Source organism: Pteropus medius, unplaced genomic scaffold (genome assembly GCF_902729225.1).
Source record: "Pteropus medius unplaced genomic scaffold, Ma_sr-lr_union100, whole genome shotgun sequence".
In the NCBI taxonomy this organism is placed as follows: domain Eukaryota; kingdom Metazoa; phylum Chordata; class Mammalia; order Chiroptera; family Pteropodidae; genus Pteropus; species Pteropus medius.
In genome coordinates this window covers 16961862-16982052 of record NW_024349799.1, presented here as the reverse complement: position 1 = coordinate 16982052, position 20191 = coordinate 16961862, and the positions used below count along the sequence as shown (strand labels likewise).

The following is a 20191-nucleotide window of genomic DNA, read 5'->3' as shown; positions in this document are numbered from 1 at the left end:
CCCAGCTAAAGGCCTGCCAGGAAGAAGACTCCTATCAGCCTTCAAGGTGGAGCAACGTGAACTGGGGGAAAGTGGGGTCTTTGAGAACACTCAGCTTTACCTCCTGTCTTCATAGGGAGCCCTGAGGACACCCAGCCTGGTTGAGGGCTGGCTAGGGCAGCCTTCCTGCTTCAAGCAGGGGCCTTCGGTATGGCCTAGGGTGAGCTTGGGCAACTAACTTCTTCTCTCTGAGATCCACTTTCTTCATGTACAAAAAGAGGCAGGAGATTGAGGGAGGCTTCCAGCTCTAAGGGCTCTGAGAACTAGCAGGGACCCCCACGCCACCCTAACCCCCGGGGATCCCTGCATTTAGGGCTTGGATTGGGGTTGAGGACACGGGCTACAGAGGGGCTGTATCCCAAGCTCAATAGTGGCCTCAAGTTCTCTGTCATCAGTGTTGTCAGGACATCTTCCTCCCGAGGCCTCTACCTATGAAGAAAATCCCATTATCCTCCCTATTTCACAGGGAGAACAGGCGGCTTACCCAAGGCCCCACAGGAAGCAAGTGGCAGAGCCAGGGATGGTAAACGAGGCCGTCTGATGTCAGCTTTTCCCAGCTGTGTCTCAAGGAGCCCGATGGTAATGTGTTACAGATGTGGCCCTTGCCTTGTCTGGGCACCTGACTCCCTCTTCTCTTTTCAGGGAGGTAGAGGTGTGACTTGGACAGGACAGATGGTCGGGGAGGAGAGGTCAAGAAACGGAGATGCTAGCCTGATGCTGAGGTTGATTTTGCACAGGCCAGGCTTGAACTCAGGGAGCAGGTGGATGGAAGGTGGACTACAAGAGCAGGAGTGGGGGCTCCTGCCACAGGTTGGGAAGTGACAGGCAGCTGTACCAGGAGCAGCCCTCTTTCTTCCGCCCTTCTGGCTGGAGGCCCCCAGGGGCTGAGCTCCACATCTAGGGCAGAGGTAGGGTGGGGAGGATGTTTGGATATGGGATGGGTCCCTGGTTTGAGGAAGGCTACAGCCTGAGGCCACTCCACCCAGGCCCTGGCCCGAGCCCCCAGCCCTGTTCTGCCAGGTTCGTGGGGGGCTGACAGCTTTATCTTTGCCTTGTGACGGGTGGCCGGTGGTTTCCTGCCAACAGTTTCTGTTTCCGGAGGCCCAGCAGGGCCCAGGCGGAGCCAGGAGGGACAGAGGGGCTGGGCCTGGGTGGCCCTACCAGCCCCACCCCCATCTATCTTTGGGAATTTATTTGTCCACAGGCACGGCTGGCCTACAGTTCATTGCCTGCCAGGGGCCAAGAGCTGCTCTGATCACCCAAAGATTCTCCCTTCTAACCCAAGCACCTCCAACTGACCTCTGACTCCTGACCTCTGGTCCCACCTGCCCTGCCCTGCCCTTCGTAAGGGGCTGGAAAGCCCCTAGAAGCTCTGCTGTAGACGTGGGTGTTGGCGTCTGGCTCAGCTAGAGAGCAAGAGCTGTGCAGGGGCTCAGCTCTTGGCTCTCAGCCTGGTCCACTATGGCTCGGCGGCTCCAGGATGAGCTGACCGCCTTCTTCTTTGAGTATGACACTCCCCGAATGGTACTGGTGCGCAACAAGAAGGTGGGCGTCATCTTCCGCCTGATCCAGCTCGTGGTTCTGGTCTACGTTGTTGGGTGAGTCTGGGCCCCTCCCTGCTGCCCTCTTATACCAGCCCCCAACCTGGGCCTGTCCTCCAGGCTCTGGGATGTACCCCATGACCCCAGGGAGCCCCTCTTTCTCTCCATTGGTTGTCATCCTTCCTGACAACCCATGGTGCTGTTGAGAAGGAATGGAAGCCGGCTAACTCACTGTCAAGATAGGAACACTGAGGCAGAAAGGGCAAGCCCTGCCCTGGGTCCTCTGGCAAACAAGAGGCAAAGCCGCTGGGTTCTAAGGAACTGACTCACTGTTAAGGGTTCCCTCAGGTGGCGAGTGGCTTCAGAGGCCAGGGCCCCAGTGAGCCACAGCCAGAGTCCCTCTGCCTTTGACTTCCCAGCCAAGCCAGGCCCATATTAAGAGATATACCCCATCTGACAGGCCCTGCTCCCACCTGCCTGCCTAAATGAGAAGCATCTCAGGATATTTGAGATCCCCAGAGCCGAGAAACCCTCAAATTTGGAATACTTGGTGCCTTAATGGGAACATGTCGGGCACAGGTTGGGGGTCATTCTGGTTTCAGGGATGACATCTCTTTTCTGGGCATCTTGGGACCTGTCCTGTTGTCCCAGGAGTACAGGGGCTGAAGCAGTCTGGCTGTCCTGGGAGCCAAGACAGGCTTGGCAGGGTTTTGCACACTTGTGTGCTTGTGTGAGTACACATGTGTGTGTGATGGGCGGATGTATGTGCGCCACACCTAGAGCTCTGCGTGGGTATATGTGCCCTCATGGGTCTGGGTGCCCAATAGGTGTGGCTGCTGGGTGTGTCCCTGGGGCTGAGTGCCCACATGTGCATGCCCTATGACTGAGGTGGCTGGGTGCCTGATGCATGTGCCCCTGTGTGTGTGTGAGGGGGAGCACCGTATCCACTAACAAGTGACTCTGCAAAGGGCTCCTGGAGGCCCCAAGGCCACGGAATTTATGTGTGATTCTGAGGGCCCTGCCCCTCTGGTCTCCATGTCCTTATTTTTGCTGTAGGACAAAACCAGAACTGCTGACTGGGGCTCAGGAAGGCTGAACGGAGTTCTGGTTCCCCCAGGGCCTCTGGCATCCAAAACAGCCTGGCCTCCAAGACCTCAGAGCTACTCAGGTGGAGCCAGGGCCAGGACCCAGCTCGCTGATACTTTTCAGCCTCTACCTCCCTCCTATTCAAAAACCAATTACATATCCGCAATGTCATTTGAGCTTGTGAGGGAAACTGAGGCTCAGAGAGGTCAGCTGCAAGTCCTGGTTAGAACTGAGGCCTCCCGGCCCCTGGGGCCTTGGCTCTGCCTTCTCCTTTCCCACCTCACAAGGGCTCTGATGACGTCTCTAATGGGGCGTTGATGCTGTGATGCCAGGCACAGGATGGGCCTAAAAGTCCACCATTAGTGGTTCTCCTGACCCTCTAGGGAAGAGGTTGCTTGCCCACCCCGCACCTGGAGAGGCTGGGAGAATGTTGTTTGCACTGTGGCCCTTATGGCTCCCTACGTCTGCTTTCGCGTCAGCTCTAAGAGCAGAGCCAGGGCCCTCTTCTGTGTTTGTCACAGACTGTCAAAGGGAAAGGGTCTGTCCTTCCGTCCCACCCCCAGCTGCAGCTTATGCTCTAAGCCGACATATAGTCCTGAATGTATGCCTCCAGTGATGGGGGCCTCACTCCCTCCTTCCTTCCCTTCCCTCCTTCTCAAGATAGTCTACTCAGTTTCCAAATGGTCGTGGCCTCCTCCGCGTTGGTGAGGGTCAGAAATACTGAGTGATGTAGCCTGGATCTCACAGCTAGAAAGAGGCTGAACCAGGATTTCAGTCCAGCTGTGTGGCTCCAAAGTCGGCCTTGATACCCTGGAAGGAAAACATACGCAAGGAAGGGGACTGACTGCTCCTATCAGAGGACGGAAGGCAGGGTCCCTTGTAACACCTCCCAACCCCACCCTGAAGCCCAGGCTTGCGCCTCAGCTTGAGTTGTGACCCCTGTTGTTTCTGGCGCCCTCGTCTGGCCACTGCCCACAGCTGCACTGACTGGTCCTCTAGGTGCCCACAGTTGCAGACTGAAATCAGCCTAGACTTGGTCTTTCTCTTTCAAGCCTCAGTTTTCTAACTGTTCCATGGAGCAGAGGTGGGGGAACCCCTCTAAATATGTTTCACCCAGGCTCAATAGTTTCTTTTTCCTGAGGAAGGATGTACTTCCTTTAACTACCACCCCCTACACACACACACACACCTCTTTCCAAGGCCCCTGTCTGTCAGAATGTCTGGTCCTGTGGGTGTTGCAGGGGAACAGAGTGGAGCATAGGAAAAGAGCCAGACTCCTGGACCCCAGAGACAGAGGCAAAGCCCAGGTGGGAGATGGGCAGCCACAGAGACGGAATTGGACAGAGGGACAGACATTAGAGTACAGCCGCTCAGATGAAGAAAGGGGCTGTGAGACTTAGGCGTGGAGAGAAAGAGTTACAGAGGCAGAGAGGCTGAGATGCCGAGAACCCGAACAGATTCCAACGAGGGGAACTGAGGCTGCGTTCTCTCTCTTCCAGGGAGTCCAGGGCAAGTGGAGGGAGCAGGTGGGCCTGAGGCCCTACCCAGCTGAGCAAAGACAATTTTGACTCAAATTATGGTGGTTCATTTGTAGTTAGAGCTCTCGATGACCGGAGGTGTGGAGGTAGTGGAGCTGATCTCCATGATCTAGCAGGCCCATACAAGGGGTGTGCTGAGACATGGCCCTGACTAGGGAAGAAAAAAGTCTAGCTGCAGCACACGGGAGAGTCCTAAGGGGATTTGTGAATGCCGCTTGGGGAGGGAAGCCTGGGAAGTCTTCCTGGAGGAGGTGACACAGTGGTGGAACCAACTTTGAACGAAGGCCTGGGGGTTTCCTCTCAGTCCTCCCTGGGCCTCTTCTCACCTCAATTGTCACCCCTTCCCTCTGCCCCCACACAGAGCTCTTAAAATTATGTGCTTCTAACATCTCCAAATGGATCTAGGAGCACACCAACCAAGGATGCAAACAGATACAAATTATTCCTGGGAAACACATCTGGGGACATTTCTATAGCATCTTCTCCATGCCTAGTGCCATGCTGGGCTCCATGGGACAGAGATGGTGTACAGGGTGGGCAAAGGGAGAGCGAGAAGATAAGGATGAATTAGCTAGAACTCGTTTGGTTCCTAGTGACAGAAACCTGATCAAGCTGGATTTAAAAGAAAGGGTAGGATATTGATTGGTTTATGTAACTGAAAAATCAATGTCTGCTTTAGACCTGACTAGATCCTCCACAGGAGAAGCAAGTTCTAACTCTCTCATCTAGGAGACGAGGAGTTTAGGTGGGTCCCATTTGGGTTCTCCAGTGAAGCTATCCAGGATCTTCTCTTCTCGGCTCTGTTTTCCCTTGTGGAAGCTTCATTCCAGGTAGGCTCTCTGTCCTCATAGTGGCAAATGGCCCCCAGCAATTCCAGGCTGCCATCCTACCAGCTTAGTCACCCCCGGGGCACAAGAGCATTTTCTTCTCCAGCATTCCAACAAAAGTCCTGGGTCCAACTCTTACTGGCCGGGGTTGGGTCATGTGCCCATCTCAAAATCCATCATTGTGGCCAAGAAACGAATGCCCTAATTGGTGGAACCCAGTTGTATGCCCACCTGGTCCAGGTGCTCCTGCTGGAAAGCAGAGTGTGATCAAAGGTTCTGGGGCAGGAAAAAACAGCAAAAGAGTCGGGCGGGGGGTGGGGGGGCGGAGGGCATGAAAGGAGCCAAGGGAGGTGAGTGGTGAGGAGGAGCCCTACCTCAGTTCAGGCGAATTAATGCTGGGCTGAGGAGCATGGGCTGTCTCTTGCAGGCGAATGGGAGACACGGAAAGGAGTCAAGCCGGGGAAGGTCCAGGGCAGACAGGTGCTGGGGTCAGGGTAGAGGCCAGAGGCAAGACAGCTGTGATGAGAGGAGAGGATGAGGCCAAGGCAGAAGCAGTGAGCATGGAACACAGAGGTCGCCATCTTGGCAAGCCCCACACCAGGTGTGGCCACTGCTCAGCTTCTGCCCATCATTGCTGCAGTAGGACATGTGCCCAGCATGGCCAGAGTTTCTGACTTTTCAGGAGCCGTGGGAAATTGAAATTTATGGGTGAAAAGAACCTCTCGGTTTTCAAAGGTTGGCGACTCATTCAAAAATTTAAAAACACAAATCGTCAGCCTGTCTTGTTGGTAGACTGCATGTTGATTAACATCTGAGCTCCCAGCATGGGCCCCAGCTCTGAACTTAGTCCTGGAGTCTGGTCCTGTTCCTCCCTAAGGCTGCTCCGCCTCGTAGCACGTGCCAGGTCTGGTCGACTCCTGCCTGTGGCCTATGTTGCACCTTGTGTCCCACCAGCCACACAACCTGTCCTCCCAGCCCCATGCTGGAGCTGCCCCAACATCTGCCTCAGCTCCTCTCAGCCTCCCCACAACAAACACCTCTGGGTCCTTAGATGAAAGCCAAGGGAAGGCAGGAAGAATGGAGGGATTCAAAGCATGTGGGTATGAAAGAGAGGGAGGGTGGGAGGATGATGCCCAGGCTTTGAGCCAGAGGACAGGGTGAGTCCTGCACCATCCTTCATGATGAGGGCACCTGAGGAACGAATTCTGTGGGGAGATGAGACATTCAGGTTGGTCTCATCGAATTTTTGTTTTGAGATATAATTCCCACATCGTAATATTCACCCTTTAATAATGTACAATCAGGTGGTTTTTAGTAGAATCACAAATTTGTGCTATCATTACCACTATCTAATTCCAGACTTTTTCATTACTCCAAAAGAAACCCTGTACTCTTTAGCAATCACTCCCCATTTCCCCTCCCACATTCTACTTTGCCTATTTTTATTTCATATAAATAAAATTACATAATATGTGGCCTTCCGTGTCTGGCTTCTTCCATTTAGCGTACTGTTTGCAAGGTCCATCCATGTTGTAGCATATATCAGTACTTCATGCCTTTTTATGGTTGATAATATTCCATTGTATGGATATACCACATTTTGATTATCCACTCATCAATTGATGGGCATTTGCGTTGTTTCCACTTTTGCCTCTTACAAATAATGCTGTGAACATTCATGCGCGAGTTTTTGCATGGGCGTATGTTTTCGGTTCTCTTGGGTATGTGACTGGAATTGCTGGGTCAAATGGTAATTCCATGTTTAACCTTTTGAGAAACTACCAGACTGTTTTCCAAAGGGTTGACTTAAGTTTGAGGTACCTGTGAGATCTCTGGGGTAGGGAGTGAGGGCAGGGGGAAGGTATGTGTGTCACCAAGCAGTGGGAGATATAGACATTTATATAAGTTCCTTGAGCACACAATTTTGGTTTGTTTTGTTTACGTCCATATTTTTAGTGCCTAGGACAGTGCTTGGCACATAATAGGAGTTGAATAAATAAATATTTGTTGAATGACTAAATGAATATATGGCATTAGATTTCGGGAGAGAGTGCAGAAGTAGAGATAGAACCCAAGGGTACAGTGTGTCTGTGACAGCTCACAGAGGGTTCTGCCTGGGCTGAGAATGAAGGCCAGGGTGATGGGGGCAGATGGACATTTAAAGAAGAATTGGTGAAGAAGAAGTAGAGACATGAAAATAGGAGGATTATTTAATATGTGCCCACTGCATGCTGATTTCTTTAAGGAGAACTTATGGGAATGTCCCCCAAATAATCACCTAGATTATTTTTCTTCCCGAGACCCAGGCCACCGTTGTGCACGGGATGGCCTTGCTTATATTTATTGAATGAACAGCATCTTTGTAGTAGGTGCCATCATCTCTGAGAAAGCCAGGGCTCAGAGAGATTTAGTCTTTAGTCTAAAGCCACATAGCTAATAAGTAGCAGTGCTGATTCCTGAACTTCGGTCTCTCTGTCCTTAGAGGCCACACTGTTGGCCATTCACCGTGTGGCCTCTTCCATGAGGGGCCGCTGGAGAAGAGAGACTTGGGATAGGGTGTTGCTAAGGAAGAGATGGAAAGAATGGGAAGGAGAATTTCTGGAAGGGGAGGGATTTCTGAAGATGTCAGTCTTTGGCATCAAGGCCTTGGTAGCCTCCCCAGGGTGGCGACTGCGAGGCTTTAGAGGGGTGAGCTTGGCACCACGGTCATTCTAGCATAATCAGAAATGAGGTCATCGATGCCAGATTTGACTTTTCCCTTTGACCCCCAGACTGACAGCTGGGTGGATGACAGTGCAGATACCTGGAAGTGGCTGCATCAGCTTCAGTGTGCAGCCTCCGTGTTATGTACTCTTGGCTTCTGGCAGACATGCTGATGCCTGGCTACTCAATGGAGATGGGCAGAGTCCTGGGCTGTGGGCCCTGAGCCTGGGGTCTGTCTCTGACTTGGGAGAGATACTCCTTAGGCCTCAGTTTTCCCATCTGTATTGTGAGAAGGTGCTGTTGGCAAATGCTGCCGGGGATCCAGGGTTAAGGGTGCCAAGAAGGAGGTCAGTGACCTCTCCTGCTGGGGAGTTCAGAATATGAAGCAGCTCCAACATCACTTCCCAACAGCTCCTTCGAGCTTGGGCATAAAGCCAGAGGCCATCCTGGAGGAAGGAACCTAAGGAAGATGGGATGTTGGATGATGCCCCCACTCTCCCTGATGGGGCTGGAGGCAGTCAGACAGGCTCTGGACACTGAGAATTGAGGGCCTTTGTCATGCCTTGCCTGTTGCCATCTGGGACCTGCAGGGGGCAGCAGTGACCATGCTTTAGCTTGAAGGTGGGGGTGGCTTGGCTCTAATGTCAGCCTCGGGGAGGGTCTTGGAGAAAGAAAGAAGTGGATCATGCAAAGTAAGAAGAGGACATTGGTGGGCTGCCTTCCTGGGGTCTGGAGCAGGGACAAAGCCCCTAGAGAGCTAGCAGTGACTCTGGGACTAAGAGGTCTAGAGAATTCTGTTACCAGGCTTGAGCTCTAAGGCACAGCGAGGGGCTTTGAGCTCTGCGTGGACAGGCGGATGGCGGGGGGTTGGGGGGTATAGGTAGAGCTAGAGGTGAGGGGGCATAAAGACACCTGCCCACAGTCAGACACAGCCACAGGTTCACTCGCAGATTTGCCCTGGAGATAAACAGCTGCACACTCTGATGGGCACCAGGGACACACACACAGAGTCACATGAATCTCCATGAAGAGTCTTTCACTGAGGAATAGGACCCTGCCCTGGAGAGAAGTGTTATCCATGACTCTCAGGTGTAAGCAACAGAAACCACACCCAAACTGGCTTACGTAGAGGAAGGGAATTTGTTAGTTCATGCAACTGAAAAGTCCAGAAGTAGATTTTTCATGCTTTAGGCATGGCTGGGTCCTGGTGCTCAAACACCATGGTAGGAGTCTGCCCCTCTCCATTTCCTGGCCTGGCTTTCCTCTAAGTTGGCTTTCTTGTTCTCTCCATGAGGTGGCAATGATGACTAACCATAGTTTTGGTTTTGTGGCCACTTTGCTTAGCCACCCAGCAAAGAGGCTGTCTCTTTCCCAGTAATTCCAAGAAAAATCCTGGCCTCACTGTTGAAACTCCCCAAATCACGTACCCGTCCTCAGGCCCATCACGGGTGCTCAGGTGATGGAACACTGATTAGCGAGCCTGGAGCTAGAAGGGCGGCAGGCCTGGCTGAACCTCCTAGATTGAAAGTGGAAAACCCAAAGGAATAGGGGTTTTGATGGTGGCAAGGGAAGGCCAGAATTTCTCGAGAAAGCTGGGAGGCCTCCAGCCTGGGCCATTCCCACAGGGCCTCAACTGGGGGCCATGTGCTGCCAGGTTTTGGGCCATCATGCTCTGCTGTTTCTCAAGTGGGAGGACCTCGGGAAGGATGGAGTATTCTTAGAAAGAGGATTGGGGTTCAAGAAGCTTGGCTTCCAGGCCCCAGCAAATCCTGCTCTGGAAAAGGATCTGAAAGAGTCCTTCAGTGAGTCTTCTCCCTGGGAATTAGTATTTTCATAGTGAAAAGATGATAGGACTTCAAGCATGGGCCAGTTGGGGGAGGCAGGTGAGGCTCTCTGTCCTTTGTACTGATGTACCTTTAGGAGCAGAGAGTGGCTCAGAGATGCATCTGGGGAAGGCAAGGGAAAAGGCTTAACCATGGTCCACATACACACATGCCATCTTTCAATGACCCTTCTGCCCCCAACCCTCTGCAGGTGGGTCTTTGTCTACGAGAAGGGCTACCAGTCCTCCAGTGGCCTCATCAGCAGCGTGTCTGTGAAACTCAAGGGTCTGGCTATGACACAGTTCCCGGGCCTGGGCCCCCAGGTCTGGGACGTGGCTGACTACGTCTTTCCAGCCCAGGTGAGCTTACACAGGTGTATTCGTTCTACTGACAGGGACTGGCTCAGAATTACGTTGGGCTCTCTTCCGCCTCGCTGTGGGATCAGTTCAGCTCCTATCTCTCTCTGGGCCTCAGTTTCCCTAACTGTGAGTGAAAGGCAGAAACAGCCTATTAATATAACCCCACTCTGATGTCATGGGGTATAGAGTATCACGTGGGTTCCAGGGACTGCTGGGGCAGTGCTTGGGTTCTCAGGGCTGTTCCCCCAGCTCAGAGCCCTGTCCCTCGCTTCCAGGGAGACAGCTCCTTCGTGGTCATGACAAATTTTATTGCGACCCCCCAGCAGACTCAAGGCTACTGTGCAGAGGTAAGGACTGTCCATGCCCCCTTCTTCAACCCACAGGGGAAAGTAACGTGGAAAAGGAGGTCTCCCTGGGCTTTGGAGGTGAAGCTAGATAGGCTCCCTGCAGGGGCTACAGTGGTGGAATTTCGGGCATAGATTTACACAAAATAAGAGGCCACCACTGGCAGTGCTGAGGCTTCTCTCTCAGCTGTGTGCTAAGCAGGATGCTGAGCCTCAATACCCACCCAACCTGCCAGCTGACATCAGCAATGGGGCAGCTGGGCAGGAGCCTAGAGGGGTCCTGGGAGGGCACTGGGTGAAGGAGGCCTTGAACAGGTGTCAATTCAAAGGCATCTGAGACTGCCCTGTGCCCTCCCTGGACCCTTGGTGGGGTGGAGGGTGTCTTCTCAGGACTCTAGCCAAGGACCTAGGGCTAGCAGCTCTCCCCTCCCCCAGAATCCAGAAGGGGGCACGTGCAAGAATGACAGTGGCTGCACTCCAGGGAAGGCAGAAAGGAAGGCCCAAGGTAAGGTTGGCCTCTTCCTGTCACCCTTCACAGCCCTTTCAGCTTCAGGCTTCCTCCACCAGAAAGTCCTTTCTGCCCTCTCCCTTTCTGCCATCCTGACCTTGGTTGGACCTGTCCCAGACCCAGCCACATTTATGTGTTCAAGCTTCTGCTCTTGGGTGCTCCATCATGAGGAGCCCTAGGGGTAGGACATGGGGGGGCCTCCTCTGCACCCCCAGCTTGGGTTGGGCACCCAGGGGTTTCTCCCTCCCTCCAGGCATCCGCACGGGCAAGTGTGTGGCCTTCAACAACACTGTGCAGACTTGTGAGATCTTTGGCTGGTGCCCCGTGGAAGTGGATGACGACATCCCACGGTAATGCCCTGTCCTTCCAGGAAGTTGGGAGCAGAGTCCCCAAGCCCAAACAGAGGGGCATCTGGGTCCATGCTCTGGAAAGGATCAGGACCTCCTTCTTCCAACCCCACTCTCACCCCATCTGTGGAGCTCAGGCCAGAGAGCCCTCTAGCCCCTGGTCAAGGGGACTGAGAATCCACCATTACAGTATACACATCCCTCCATCCATCCACGACCCCAGGAGGATCCCATAGGCTCCCACACACAGTGCCATCTCTGGCAGGCACATGGGGAACTCATGGGAAGAAGGTGGTGAGTGAATTTTGTCTCCTGCAGCCCTGCCCTTCTCCAAGAAGCCGAGAACTTCACTCTCTTCATCAAGAACAGCATCAGTTTTCCACGCTTCAAGGTCAACAGGTTTGTGGGAAAAGAGGGCAAAATGCAGGTGGCTTCCAGAGGCTGCTCCTGCTGATCTCAACTGCCTCTGTCATCCTCCACTCCTACTGATTTCACTCCAGAGACCGGGCCCCTGGGGTGGGCTGCCTTCAGTTTCTAAGGGCTGTGGAAGGGGCATTTCTGGAGCCTGTGAGGGATCCCCAGAGCTTCAGGGCATGGTGGGCACTGTCCCAGCAGGCATACTGCTGCCGCCAATGCCCTCTGTCCCATAGGCGCAACCTGGTGGAGGAGGTGAATGCCACCTACATGAAGACCTGCCTGTATCATAAAACCTCACACCCGCTGTGCCCTGTCTTCAATCTCGGCTACGTGGTACAACAGTCAGGACAGAATTTTAGCACCCTGGCTGAGAAGGTATTGTGCCAGGCGAGTGGGGAGGGCTGAGCCCCGAGATCATCAGGACAATAAGAGCTTTTCGGGCCCAGTTAATCCCCACTCCAGCCTCCCTGGTGTGGGCTGAGTATATGTTTGGATCTATCCCCTAATATTGGGAGCCCCTGAGGGTCAGGTCTGTGTCTTTAGCACAGTCTAGCATGGACCTGGCACAGAGGAGGTGTCCAGAATGAATGGATGTGGGCAGATGTTGTCACCTGGACATTTGCCGAGGTCTCTGGGAATTCCAGAGGCCGAGATCCACACAGTCACCTGGGGTTCCAAGAGAAGCAGTACCTCATAAGCAGCACAGACCTGTCTGACTAGGTTTAAATTCCAATTTTGCCTCTAAGGAGCGATGTGACCTCAGAAAGTCTCTTACTTTCTGTGTACCTGAGCTTTTGTGCCTGCAAAGAGGAGGCAATAATAGTACCTGTCTCATGGCGTTGTCTTGAGGATCAATTGAGTTCATGCATGGGACAGCACTTCTGTACTGCTTGGCACATGGCAACTCAATGTACAAGTTCCCATGTAGTCTTTATTATCCTGTTCCTGCAATGCCTATTCAGGGATGGAATCAGCCCCTTTTCTATGACATCACATACACACACAAATTCACAAAACATTTGTCTAGAGCAGGGCCAGAGAGTAAGTATTTTCAGCTCTGCAGGCCATGTGGTCTCTGCTCCAACTACTCAGGTCAGCTGCAGGAGGGCAAAAGCAGCCACAGGCAACAGGTAAACACATTCAGGCCTCGGGCCTCAGTTTGCCCACTCCTGGAGAGGGTTTATACTATAGCAACACACAGGACCAGAAAGCTGAATGATAGACCTCCTTGTTCCTAAAAATCTCCATGCCTCCCCCACTGGGAACTTCTCACTCATCACCACCATCTACAGGTACCAGCTTCCTGCCTAGTTGTCCAGCTCCTCACCTGCTCTGACCACTTCTCAACACTTCCATTGCCCAGCCCACCCCCGCCTGTCCCTGATCCTTGCCTGGACTGGAGGAGCTTCGCTTTCTCAAGTTTTCTTCTCCAAGCCCATGTCTCTATAGACTCATTCTTTAATTCAACAACTATTCACTTGCCTCCCACACTATGACTTGTGCTAAGAAATCAAGAATCAGTGAATAAGACAGACAGCCCCACCCTCATGGAGCTTATGGTCTTGGAAGAGATGGGTTAATAAATAATCACACAAAATAAAATATGATTAAAAGTGACACGTGTTCCAGAAAAAAACACAGGGGAAATAACAGGAACATATTTAGGGTGATGGTCAGGGAAGGCCTCTCAGGAGAAGTGACCAAAGAATGAGAAAGAGCCAGCCTTATGAGGAACCGGGGGAACTGCATGTGCAACGGCCCTGAAGTAGGAAGAAGTTGATGTATTATAGAAATAGTCAGAAAGCCGGAGTGTGATGGGCGGGAGATAGAGCCAGAGAGGGTGACAGGACCTCGACACTGAAGCAGCTTCTCAGTATCTCTTCTCAAGATAAAAAACCTTCAAGAGAATGCTGACACCAGCTGCAAGACAGCTGCTTCTTAATCCTGAAACTCCAGATCTTACATGCCTGTGTCCTTGGCAGGGCGGGGTGGTGGGCATCACCATTGACTGGAATTGTGACCTGGACTGGAACGTACGACACTGCAAACCCATCTATGAGTTCCACGGGCTGTATGAGGAGAAAAATCTGTCTCAAGGCTTCAACTTCAGGTGCCTGCCAGACCTCTATCAGTGCACCCTTCCTTGGGATCCTGTGGGCTTTCCTATTCCCAGAACCCTCTGGGCCAAGTAAGTGTCCCTGGGAGGGGAGCGGAAGAGCCTGGGCAGCTCCTGACCTCCTGGGATTGGACAAGCAGGAAGCCAGCAGGGAGCAAGACCTTGGAGCCCTGAGCCCCTGCCCCTGGCTCTCAGTCACCTTGAGGCCCACCTGGCCAGGATTGGTTGGGGGAATTGCTCACATCAGGAGTCAGGGTGGGGGTTGAGTACTGCATTCCTGGAATGAGGTCTGGGATCCTACCTATGGCTCCCCCTTATATAATGTTGGAGGACGTAGGGCTGTCCTTATAGATCTCTAAGGGACACTGTATCCCCGATGCTCTGTAAACTCCCAACCCAAGATAGTTCTCTGTCATCTCCCTCCAACTTCACCTCTTCCCCAAGGTTTGCCAGGCACTTCGTGGAGAATAGGACCAACCACCGGCACCTCTTCAAGGTGTTTGGGATTCGCTTTGACATCCTCGTGGATGGCAAGGTAAGTGTCAGTGCGAGCAGCAGCCAGAGGCACATTCTTGGATCCTGTAAGTGCCTATTAGGCATCTGTGGTTAAAGATGACAGGAAGTTGGATAGGCTTCATCCAGCAGTTCTATTTCTAATAACAGATAGCCCTGGGGACCAATGAGGGCAAGGCTTCCAGCCTGTGACTGTACCTCCTCCACTATCTCCCTGTGTCCAGGGAGGCAGAGTCAAGGTCAAAGCCTTACAAGAAGCTGAGTTGCCATGTGGAACCAGACCCTTGGCAGCAGGCTGTGGGGCCAGCTGACAGTGGGAGGGGTTGGCCCCCTTGCCCCAGGCCTGGCCTTATGGCTTCTAAGGAAGGCCTTTTCAACCAGACCTTTTCTGACTGTTAACCCTTCTCTCCTGGGTCCTGCCACCAGGCTGGGAAGTTTGACATCATCCCCACAATGACTACCATTGGCTCTGGGATTGGCATCTTTGGGGTGGTAAGTGCTGGCGACATGGGATCACTGTGCTGGGGTCAGTCCCTCCTCTCCCCCACATCAGTATCAGCAACAAGTCTCTCACTCTATAACTTGACCATAATTGTTCATCCTTATTGAGCTGACCCCACCCCTCCTAGACCCACAGTATGTCTGAGGAAACCAAAGCCCAGAGCTGGGGCAGGACAGAGGTGGAATGGGATGGTGTTTGTCTCCCGAGGGGCCTGCAGTACTTCCCCATCCTCTGAGACTTGAGGTCTGGATAGGGCAGGATTCAGCCAGGCCCCAAAAGTCAGTTAGGACTGAGGTGGGATGTGGAGGGTTCTGTCCCTGCTCCCAGATTCCCATGCTCTATCCACCACCTTCCTGTCCCCAGGCCACAGTTCTCTGTGACCTGTTGCTGCTCCACATCCTGCCCAAGAGGCACTACTACAAGCAAAAGAAGTTCAAGTATGCGGAGGACATGAGGCCAGAGGCGGTAAGAGAACTCCCTGAGTTGGGCCCTTCAGAGAGGTTGGGCAGTGTGTCTGTGGTGGGGAGCCAGCCGCTCCCCTGAGGCTGACTTTTATTGGCTGACTTTTATTACCCTCAATGCTCCCACAGGGTGAGCATGACCCCGCAGCCACCAGCTCCACCCTGGGCCTACAGGAAAACATGAAGACATCCTGACCCTCAGCCCTCAACTCCTGACTGGACACAGCGTGAGGCCCTGATGGGGTCCCAGCCAGAGCAGAGGGGTCTCCTCAGGAACTCTCTCAGCTAGGCAGACACTGGGTTGCCGATAGTTCATGGTGGACACTGGGAGAGACTTGCACAATTTTGAGCTCTGGCTCCAACTCTGCACCTTGTCAAGAGAACCTCACCCCAGCCTCAGCCTCTCCTGGTGTGGAAGGGCTGTGGCTGGGCGGGGCCTCTCTCACACTCCTGTACTGGAGCTTTGTGCTTCTCTCTCTGGGCCCTCATCCATGCCACTGTCTCATATCTCTAGACCTGTGCTCTCCTATGTGGTGGCCACTAGCCATGGGTGATTATTTAAAGTAAAATTAAAATTAAATAAAATAAAAACTTCGGTTCCTCAAACTAGTCACATTACAACTGCTAAGTAAACATATATGGCTGGTGACTGCCATGTTAGACCGCACAGGACATTTTCAGCACCATAGAAAGTTCTATTGGATAGCTCTGCTTGAGCCCTGTTTCTTACTAGTCTCAGGTTTCCCTGGGGAGCTTATCAACTGTGCAGGTACCTGGGCCCACCCTAGACCTCCTGAACCAGAATCTCCGGAGCTGGTCATATGATCTGTAAGGACAGCAAACTCCCCAGGCAATTTTAAGGACCTATTTTTAAAATGCTCCTGTTGCTGTGACCTGTTGCTGCTCCACATCAGGTATCAGACTTAGCCTGGGCCGGCATCACCCGGCAGGTGCCAGTAGTGAGCAGGTCTATGGTGTGCTCAGAAGCCACAAGGTGTCTCGTGCACACTCACCCAAATGCATATCTCCCTCCTAGCCACACGTTTGACCAGCTTGGGCCCTGTAGACACAACCATCTGAACACATCTACTCCCCCAAGCACAGATACCTGGTCGATGCCACGTCACTTCCATAGGAAATGCTTCTCCCCAAGCATATCAGGCTGAGACATCCCCTTTAGCCATCAATCTTATTCAGCTACCTCTGGTCAGGTGGGAGCTTTGGTCTAATCCTGGGCTCCTTACCTGTGGCCTAGCCCCAGCTCCCAGCTCTGTCTGAACACAAGGTCTGGGGAAAACAAAGGGTGGAGTACAAGTAAAGGAATGAGGATAAACCTCTGCCTTCTGCACTTTCTACCCAGCTCTCTCTGAAACTCAGTGTTCCCATCTGTGAAATGTGGTGTTAAATTGAGCAATCTTTGAGGTCCTTCTGGATCTGTTGTTGGGTGGTGTTGAGCCGACGCTTTGCCCTGAGCCCAGTGGAGTCAGTGCTGGGGGTCAGCTCACCTCTATCCATGGGCTCCTACTGTCCTGGCACAACCCTGAGCATTGTAGCTCTTCCCAATCCTTCCGCAAGCCCTTCCCATGCTGTAGGAGTCCTGGCACTGGGATAGGCAGAGAGCCTCAGGAGCAGCCTCATGAAAGCAGAAGTGAGGAAGCGGTTGGCTGTCCCAGGAAGGAGATCTGAGGGAATCCTAAAGAGGGAAGGAAGGTCTTAAATGAAGACAGTATGGGAGGATTCTTCTGGGGCCCTGCTGTGGGCATGACCTCCAGTTTGGACTTACAGCCAGGCAGGGTCTCTGGGCACCATGCTCTGTCTAGATCAGTGCTGTCCAACAGCAATGATGAAATGTTCTACATCTGTGCTGCCAGATATAGTAGTCACTAATCACATGTGGCCACTGAGGACTTAAATGTGATGCGTACATCTGAGGAATGAAATGTTTTATTAACTTTTAATTAATTTAAATGACCACACATGGCTAGTGGCTACCAAGTTGGACAGCACAGGCTAGCCCCTCCTTTTTCCCTCAGACCCTTGGCTTTCTGCCCTCTTTCCTTGCCAAGAACCATCCTTCAGATTTTACAAGACAGGAACTTCCTCTCCTTCCTTTTCTTTCTTCTCCAGACCTACCTATTTTTGCACCTCCTGCCCGCTTCCCTCCTGAATAAGTAGAGAAGTCTTTCTTTGTATCCAACACTTCTACCCAACCCAGAGACCTCCCAGCAGAGACTGCCTCTTCTCTCTCCCACTCCTGTATTTGTTCCCTTCTTCTGCCTCCTCCAGGCTCATGTTCCCCTGCAGCTCTGTCTGCTCTACTTTCACTGCTAACATTCCAGAAAGACCAGTTTACACTTTCCTATGTGTCCCACCCTCTGCGGTTGGCCTCCAGCCCCACCTCCGCTTCTCCTAGATGCCCTTGCCAAGTTACCAGGAGCACCTTTGTTGCCAAATCTAAGCAGACACTTCGACTATATCCTGCTTGGCCTGTCGGTATCTGACACTGTTGACCAAGCCCTCTTTTGTTGAAAGATTTTCTTCCAGCAGCTTTTAGGACCCACCCTCTCCTAATTTTCCAGCCAGCACTATGTAGGGAAAAGACAGGCTTTCACTGAAGCTCTGCCACAAGTCACTGTGTGTCCTCGGACAAGTTGCTTAACTCTCCAAGACTCCTCTTTGAGTCAGGGATAATAATAGCCTTTACTCAGATTGGAGTAAGATATGAAAGTGCCTAGCACAGAGTTTGGCACATAGTAGTGCTCTATCCTCTCTTTCAATGGTGGAGTCAGCTAGTTGTCCCTGGATATCCATTCTCTCTGCAGTGATATAACCTTTGGTTCTTGGCTGGGTATGTGGCTGCCTAGAATAAAAGCTGCAATCCCAGCCTCCTCTTGCAGCTGGGTCTGGTCATGTGACTAAGTTTTAGCTAATGAGATGTATGTGAAAGTGTCATGTGAGACCTTCTGGGAACTTTCATTAAAAAAGAGCTGGTGTAGATTCTTTGTTTTCATCTGTGTCTTCATTCCACTGCTTGGAATGCATATGTGATAGCTGGAGCTCATATGTGATGAGCTGCCACCCTGAACCATGAGGACAAGTGTCAAACCCAGAGGTTGCTGGAGCAGTAAGTGGAAAGAGCCACATTTGGGAGGTCTTTGTGGAGTGCAGCTGACATACCAGCCCAGGACTGTCTTCCCTGAGGCTCTTAAGTGGAATTTCTGTTACCTAAGTCAAAACTGATCCTACCTGTTACAGAAATCTTTCCCCTTTAAAAGTGAGCGTTTTGGGGGGTGACGCCATAGTTTAGTGGTTAGCACGTCTGCTTTATACGCAGAAGGGCCTGGGTTCACCCCCCACGGACCATACCCCAGGTGTGCCAGGCCCCAGGTACGCCAGGCCCCTGGGGTGCGCTGGGGGTGCCAGGCCTCCAGTGCATGCTGCGAGCGTGTGAGAGGAGACACCCTGCCTTCAGAGATCCAGTTCTTAAGGGGAAACGGCAACATCCAAGTCAGGGGTGGAAGTGGGGGGGGGGCAGGGGGGAGAATTAAAGAAGGGAAAAAAAAAAGTGAGTGTTCTGTTCTTGTCCCGTTTTATTTGCTGTGAGTTATCTTACCCTCTCCCTATGGTTCTACTTACAACTATGGGTCCTTTCTGACAACTTCCAAAACTGTCTTGCTGGCCCAGCCCTCTTTCCTGAACTCCAACCCCACATATCCAACTCCCTAATTACCATATCCAATTAGTTAGTCATTCGACAAACACTTTTTGAGCACCTACGCAATGTGTCAGGCTATGTGCTGGATGAATCAGGCACAATCCCTGGCTTTAAGGAGCTCCCAGTCCAGAAGTGGAACAAGCAGGTAAACAGATACTCATAACGAAGCCCTAGGAGGGGCTGCTAATCTACACTGGGCAGCAAGATGAGAGGGAAGAGTTCCTGGCAGATGCACATTGAACCAAGTCCTGAAAGGAGTTAGACAGGCAGGTGGTTAGGACTGAGGTCATGGAGGGTTTGACTAGACCTATTCCCAGGGTACTGGTGAGCTATGTAAGATTCCTAGGCAGAAGCTGACTCGTTGGACCTGTGTTTCTGAAAGACTGCTCTGGCTGCCAGATGGGGTGGGGTGATGAGACTAGATAGGGATGGGAGGCCAATGAAGAGGTTGCAGTAGCAATCCAGGTGCAAGATGATGGTGGCCTGAATTAAGGGAGGAACAGAGAGGTGAAGATTAGTGGTTGGATTCCAGGGATATTTAGGAGAAAGCATGGGCAGGGTTTGGTGATCGACTGATTAGGGCAGGAAAACGATAGGCTATGATAACTCCCAGGTTTCTGGTTCCAGATGGAGACAGGGATACAAGAGGCCAGGTTTGAGGAAGTGATATGTGGTTCTCTCTTGGGCAAGTGGTGGAGTGAGGTGCCGAAGGATTCACAAGTGGAGAACTTAATGTAACTGAATCAAGAGTTGGTAAGTTCGCTAAGCGAGAGACTGGGGGCAGAGTCCCCAGGAACAACCACCGTGAAGGTCAGGTCGTCCTGTGGCGTCCTCTCCATTCCCTTTGGCCCAGCTAGGCCATTCTTACCGCCTGCTCACAGAGCCCTTCTCCAAACATGAAAGCTTCTCCCTTATTACCACCCAGCAGATGGCTAACCTCCTGACTGCCATTCAAGGCCTTTCTCCCCGGCCTTCGGCCTCGACCCCATCCTCCGTATCCAATTTCGCCTTGCCTTGCTCCTCCCCTAGTACGCACCTCGTCTCAACTCTCCTCCCCGGGGAGGGGCTCTCTTGCCCCGGCCAGGCCGAAATGCTGGGGACAAAGGGTTTCCTGGGAGAAGCACCCGTACCCTCCAGGCCCAGCTAAGAGGCTCATGCCGCAACCTGGAGGGCTTTGGGGTATCCCAGGCAGCCCTCAGTAGGGCGTCGGGGGCGTGACAAGGCCCGGCCCCGCCGCAAGGGGAGGGGCCCCTCCGGAGCCGCCAGCCTGCCGCGGCCCCACCCCTCCAGGAGCCGGGCGAGAGTCTCGGGCTCTGATTGGGTGGCGCCAGGGGAGCCGCGCGGCCTGGCCA

At 52.7% G+C, this 20191-nt stretch overlaps 1 protein-coding gene and 1 long non-coding RNA gene across 4 annotated transcripts; one reads left to right on the top strand and one right to left on the bottom strand.

The window, feature by feature from the left end:
* The first annotated feature begins 795 nt into the window (after positions 1-795).
* Positions 796-15399, top strand: P2RX1 (purinergic receptor P2X 1). 2 transcript variants are annotated; one of them, XM_039886402.1, is made up of 12 exons: positions 796-1637; positions 9769-9916; positions 10192-10263; positions 10696-10765; positions 11022-11118; positions 11434-11514; positions 11766-11907; positions 13515-13642; positions 14093-14183; positions 14588-14653; positions 15027-15128; positions 15254-15399. In XM_039886402.1, exons 1-12 carry the CDS (start codon positions 1501-1503, stop codon positions 15317-15319), a joined length of 1200 nt encoding a protein of 399 aa, XP_039742336.1. In that variant the 5' UTR covers positions 796-1500; the 3' UTR covers positions 15320-15399. The 2 variants fall into 2 exon arrangements, with proteins under 2 accessions (XP_039742336.1, XP_039742335.1); XM_039886401.1 differs by having other exon boundaries at positions 10651-10765.
* Positions 13217-20064, bottom strand: LOC120621088 (uncharacterized). Of its 2 annotated transcripts, XR_005658080.1 has the most exons (4): positions 19876-20064; positions 16630-16817; positions 14081-14248; positions 13217-13601 (listed from the first exon to the last, which is right to left on the bottom strand). It is a non-coding gene; the product is annotated as an uncharacterized LOC120621088 (long non-coding RNA). The 2 variants fall into 2 exon arrangements; XR_005658079.1 differs by having other exon boundaries at positions 13217-14248.
* Positions 20065-20191: the final 127 nt, after the last annotated feature.